This window comes from Corvus hawaiiensis, chromosome 19 (assembly GCF_020740725.1).
Source record: "Corvus hawaiiensis isolate bCorHaw1 chromosome 19, bCorHaw1.pri.cur, whole genome shotgun sequence".
NCBI lineage: Eukaryota > Metazoa > Chordata > Aves > Passeriformes > Corvidae > Corvus > Corvus hawaiiensis.
The window spans coordinates 12,500,895-12,506,894 of NC_063231.1; the positions used below are offsets into that span (position 1 = coordinate 12,500,895).

The 6,000-nt window shown below is 49.6% G+C and overlaps 1 protein-coding gene across 1 annotated transcript in view; it reads right to left on the minus strand.

The window, feature by feature from the left end:
- The window catches only part of HS3ST3B1 (heparan sulfate-glucosamine 3-sulfotransferase 3B1), a 30,289-nt gene extending 24,742 nt beyond the window's left edge, over positions 1-5,547 (minus strand). Inside the window, exon 1 of the mRNA XM_048323987.1 lies at positions 4,950-5,547. Within this exon, the coding sequence (XP_048179944.1) occupies positions 4,950-5,392 (443 nt within the window). The 5' untranslated portion in view covers positions 5,393-5,547. The remainder of the gene's footprint in view (positions 1-4,949) is intronic.
- Between the last annotated feature and the right edge of the window lie 453 nt (positions 5,548-6,000).

Consider the following 6,000-nt stretch of genomic DNA (forward strand, 5'->3'; position numbering starts at 1 on the left):
GAGCCTGTGGGTTTTCATTCCCATCATTTTCATGCCAAGGAGCACAGTGCTCCCCAGCAAGCTGCGCGGTCCTGCGTTAACGCGATTAGCCAGGCAGATCCACCATCCGCATCCGTCACCCCCAACGCTTGGTCAACTTTGAAAAGTTCAGCAGCTCAACAGGTGAGGCCATGAAACCTGATCACAACAGACAATGTCATCCCCCCCTAGCGTCGTGCTGGGAAGAACTTGTCACGTGCGTCATACCGGGCAACATGCTTGAAACAGAGCAGTGCACTGAAACCCCAGCAACACGAATAATCTTTGCCATCTGTTTGAACAACTCAACCCTCCTCAGATCTAAAGGAATGATCCCATGCAAACATAAGGGCCTTGCTGACTGATTATAGCAGCCCAGCCCTTCTTTTTGGGGGCCATTTTCCTCCCAGCGTTACTCAGCAGCTCAGGACATGTCATAGGGAGTTGCTGCAGTGGCCAAGGGGGCACTGAACTCCATGCACATTCTGAGGGGACTGTTAAAAGTCCCCACTTGCTTAAGCACAATGCAATGCAAGGTCAACAGTTGAGTTTTAAAATTTTTTTCACACCAAGAAAAGAAAATCTCAATACCAAAATTGTTTGGCAAAACCTTTCCAGAGAACACAACTGTGCTTTAGGAGATGCTAGTTCTGACCCAGCACAACTCACGGGAATGTGCTGTAGGAGCCGGTCTTTGCTCAGATGCAGTCATTTGCACCCAAAGTCCAGTCGGGAGCATCAGGCCTGTTCCCAAACTTCCTGGGGCCAACAAACCGTGTGACACTCAGCGGAAAACAACACATTTCAAGCACCTGGTTCTGTCCGTGCTGCCCGGTCCATCCCATGCTGGGGAGGCAATTAAGCAAGCAGGTATTAAACATTCACTAAAGTTGAGATTATAGAGAATGGCCAAACACAGGGGCAAAATTCTGCCTTGCTCAAGATTTGGTTCACCATGGCTTTCACCCTGAACTTTTACCCATCATTTCCTTATTCTTCCCTTGCTCCCAGCCTGGCCAATTGCAAGCACCAGCTTGTACCCCCATGCATTCCTTGGGGAAAAAAAAGGAGGCTCATGGGGAAATATAAAAAAAATAAGAACGTTTCTCCCAATTCAGGAATTGCTGTCAAGAAGCACTTTGCACACTAAGGTCCAAGCAATTTGGGAGTCTGAGAAAGGCATATTTGAAACAGTTTATCACACACCACCAGACCACGGGGCCTGATCCTGCTGATCCAAATTACCCAGTCTCAGCAAGGAGAATGAATTAAGGCAACTTAGCAGCAGTGAGAAGACAAAGCACCAGCATTTTAAGAATTTTCTATAAGAAAAAAGAAGAAAAAAAGGACAAGAGGTCTCCCTGATGCACTGCTAGAGTCAGAGGAGCTCAGCCTAGCCCCGCTGTCACAGTTACAGTCGGCACCACAGCACAGGGGGTCCTAGCAGAGAGCTACAGACTCAAAATATAAATCAGTGATGTTGAGTAGGGCTGGCAACGCCCAGCCCAAGGCAGGAGGAACTGGGCATTACAGCCCACTGGGCTGTAAAATAATAATAAAAAAAGAAAAAACCCAAAACACATAACGCTAATGACAATCTTTTTTTCTTACATTATTTATAGGGCAACAGGCTTTCAAGTCCCTAGGGTATTTCAAAATGCATCATTGTTGAATCAAATGAAGGAAATAATAAAATAAATTCAACAACTGATTTTCTAGGTTTGCAAGAAACACTTCTTTCCTCCCCACCAAGCCCTACAGTAAACCCCAAAGAGAAGAACAACATCCCTGCAGGCTGCTCAGCCAGACACATGCACACAGGCTGCGGAGCTGAACTCCCTCCTGCCTCAAAGAGGGAACTTCTCTACTACCCAAAAATTCAAGGCACTTCATAAAATTAGTTTGCAATAGTGGCTGGATCCCATTTCTCTTCTGTCATGGTACGTATTTTCACTGGAAGCAGTTAACATGCTGTAGTCATTACAGGGGGGAAACCATGCAATGTGCGTACAGAAGTTCTTTCCACCAAAGTTTAGTTATCTCACTATTGAAGAAAAGCATTTAATTTTTCCTGTTTTCAGGAATGGTACTCAGCCCGCTTGATGCTGTTCTGCATTCCACACAAAGGAAACAAACCAACAGATTTCATTTCACTTGACAGAACATGGAGCAAGGAACAAGTTTGTGTTCCCTCCTTCTGAAGTTATTTTTGATAGATGAAAACTTCAGGCAGAAATAAGTAGTTAAACAGGATTAATCACAAACACTCCCAAAAATAAGAATTCATCAAGCTAAACAAGTAAATCTGTGATGACTCTGCATCTTGAAAATCTGAAAATGAAGATTTTGGATGGCAGGAACAACTTAAACAAACAAAAACTCCTAATAAATACAAACAAATTTAGCCTGTTAGCTAAAATACACTTTAAATGAGACATGGGTCAAAAATTCTATCTTCATCTTGTCAAAGCCAGGCAATTTGATTTACACTGCACTCCGGGTGCTGAGGACACAGTAACTCCCCTAGTTCAAAAATTCAGTTGATTTGAGCATAAGCATCTGAAAAGCAGAGATGAGGCTTGCCCAGCTCACTGCATGATGCTGACACCACGCACCTTTTATGGCATCTTAAATCCAACTGTATTGAACCACTAACAAGAAAATATAAACACATCTCCTTATTGATACTAAGATAATAAATAGAAGCTTCATTAGGTCTGGGAGAAATAAGCATGTTCTTGAGGAGTGCTGAGAAGCCAAGATTCACTGAAGTCAGCAAGAGCTTGGAGTTACTACTATATAGGAACTGACTTCTAATGACAAAATGTTTAGGAACAAACTTCTGCATCTAATTTTAATTAAGTTAGAAATAATGCACAATATATAACAACTTGTCTGCTGGTTTTTATCCTCCCCCAAGTATTTTGCATTATTTAGTCTTCCTTAATTGACCCAGGTCCCAGTCCCACAGAGAGCCAGACAAACTCCCATCTTCGGGGTGAATCACACACAACTGATTTCAAGACTTCCAGCATCACTTACTCTTGCTGCTTCAGAGCATCTACATTCAGACCTCAAGATTTGTCAGATTTCAGCTAAAACAGCCCTTTTGCAAAGATACTAGTGAAAAACTATAGTGTGTTTGCAGGGATAGGGCCCGCACTGCTCAAAATTCAGCAGCTGATAAGGCGAAACTTTAGGAAGTTAAACACAACTTTGATACCTGTTCTCCAAATTTAAAAATAATGTGTATCCTTTAAATATTGGCTTTCACCCACTATATCTGGGATAACAGATGAACTCAATCAATAGCATTATTCTCTCCTTCTCCCCTTCCACCTCTTACTTGTAAAAGATTAATCAACCATTTTATGGTCTAATTTAGGTTCCTAATTAAAAACAGAGTTCAACACATACAACACCATTTTGCTAATAAATCCTGACAGGTTTTCTGCTCTGTTATATGCAAGTTCCCCTTCAAAATGCGAGATTAATACTTTTTTAAACTCAGCTGAATTTACAAAGTTTTCGTTCGGGCTGCTGTGGGACAACATGCTACATCCTCCACCGAGATGACAGAATTTCCTAAAACGAAACAGCTTTCAAAAATTACTTCCTCCTCATCAGATCTTATCCTGCACTCATTTCACTAGCTGCTGAGGGATGGCCACATTATAAAAAGAGACATAAACATAATCGGACTTGCTGGGTGGGAGTTTCAAGACTACAAAGAGGTTACAATTCGTAACTTCACAGCTCCCATCTAGCTTCAAAGTTTCCGTCCCTGCTACTTTAGTATTCCTGTAAACACTCAGTAGAAAGACATATTCAAAATACTCCCGATAAAGGAACTTCAATCGGAAAAGGGTGAGAAAGGTACAGAAACGGGGGCCGCCCTCGCTCGGCGTCCGATCGCGCTTCTCCTCCGCGCCCACCGCCGCCCGCTCCGCCGAGCCCACCCGCATCCAGACATCCCGCACCGCGCTGCTCCTCGCAAAATCACTTAGAATTACATCCATCCTTACAGGATGCAAGCCAAAAATTTATAATTTTCTCCCAGTCCAAGGGTTCATCCCATTCCCGACGCGCCCGTTACCCGCTACACTACACACCGCTCTCGCAATCCAGCGCCGGGCTGGCGATCGCGACCTCGGGCAATCGATCAGCTCCAGAGATGATTACGGGGTAGGAGAAAGTTAACGGAGACGGAACGCAGGGAGCGAGTGAGAAAGTTTTATCTGGAAAGTGGAGCTGCCGCCTGCCAGTCCCAGCTGCCGCCGCGCTCCCGAAACGGGTCAAACCCCCTCCAAACACATCCAAAAATTCCCAAACTGGTCAAAAAATTCCCAAACGGGTAAACCCTCCCCACCTCGCCCCCCCCAAAAAAGGGGGGGAAAAAAACCCCAAAACACGGGTTAAATCCCACCCCAATGGGTTAAAAAAAACCCAAAACCAAACGGGTCAAAAACCCCGCAAGTATACGGTCGCTGAGCGCACCGCCCGCCAGCCCATGCAGACCCGGGAGACACACCGGTCATCCCTCAGCAACACCCTGAGCTGGAGGAAAAATAAACGCTCCAGCAAAAGATATGGAAGTACAGCGGAATAAGAGTGTTTAAAAATATTAAATTAATGTTTAACCTTTATATAAAGATTAAATATGATTTGGTTCGTGTAAAACCTGCAGACGCCCCGCCGCCGCCTGGGCTAACGGGGAGCGCAAGTTGCGCGCTGGGTTTATTATATTTTTAGAGGTTGTGTTTTCGGGGGAAAGCATTTAGCGGAACATTTATTCTTCGCCCTAGGCGCTCCACAACCTGCTCCGGAGCCCGGGGCGACCGCACTCCCACACCGGGGCGGGCAGGACGGCGGGGACCCCTCTCAGTCCCGTCCCGCCGCGGGGCCGCTGCCCGCCCCAGCCCGGCCCGTACCTGTACCAGGCGAGTCCCCGCTCGTAGTTGCGGTCGAAGAAGTGGGGCTCGGCGCCGACGGCGCGCACGTCGGGGTGCACCCGCAGGAACTCCAGCAGCGCCCGCGTTCCCCCCTTCTTCACGCCGATGATGATGGCCTGCGGCAGCCGCTTGGTACCGGAGCCGTTGAAGAAGCTGGAGATGGGGCTGCCGGCGTCGGGCGCTGCCCGCTGCTCCTCCAGGCTGCTCTCCTCGCCCGGCTCCCCCGGCAGCAGCGGGGGCAGCGGCGGAGCGGCGCGGGGCGGCGCGGGTGACCCGAGGGCCGCCAGCCCGGCGCAGGAGCCGGCGCACGAGTAGAACATATAGAGCCAGAGGAAGAGCATGATGAAGAGCAGCAGCAGCCTCCGCCTCAGCGGCGGCAACGCGACGGGGACATCGAGGCAGCGATTCAAGCGCTGCCCCATGTGCCCGCGGGCGCACCGGGATACATGACTGGAGCCCGCCCGGCTCGGCTCGGCTCTGCCCGGCGCCTCATGGGTACCCGCGGAGCCTCAGCACGGCCCCATCGCCGCCGAGTGCCCGGCGCTGCCACCCGCCCGGCGCCGTCTCCCGCCGCCGGCAGCGCAGGCAAAGGCAGCAGCGGGGCGGGGCGCGAGCCCGGGGGACGGGCAGCGCCCTCAGCCTATCACAGCCGCGGGCTCGCGCATAATGAGGGAGGCGGGGCCAAGGGGGGGCAGCGGACGCGCTTATTGGCTGATGGCGCGGGGGGGCGGGGCCGCTCCGTCGGGCCGCGGCTCCGTCGCCCGCCGTGGCCGGGAGGTCGCTGCGGCTCCCGCAGGGGTTCGTGTGCTGGACATCCACTTCCAGGCTTGGATTTCCCATGCCTTGTCCCTCTACGACTGCAGGGAATCGCCAGCTGGGGGCCAGGCACTGGGGGCATCATGGTGTTGGGGGCATCTCAGTCATTTTTTTTCTCCTCTTTATCCCCCAAATACTTGGACGGCAAACTCCCCAGGAAGACTTTATTGTGGTCTTTCAGTACCTAAAGGGGGATTATAAAAAGGGTGGGGAC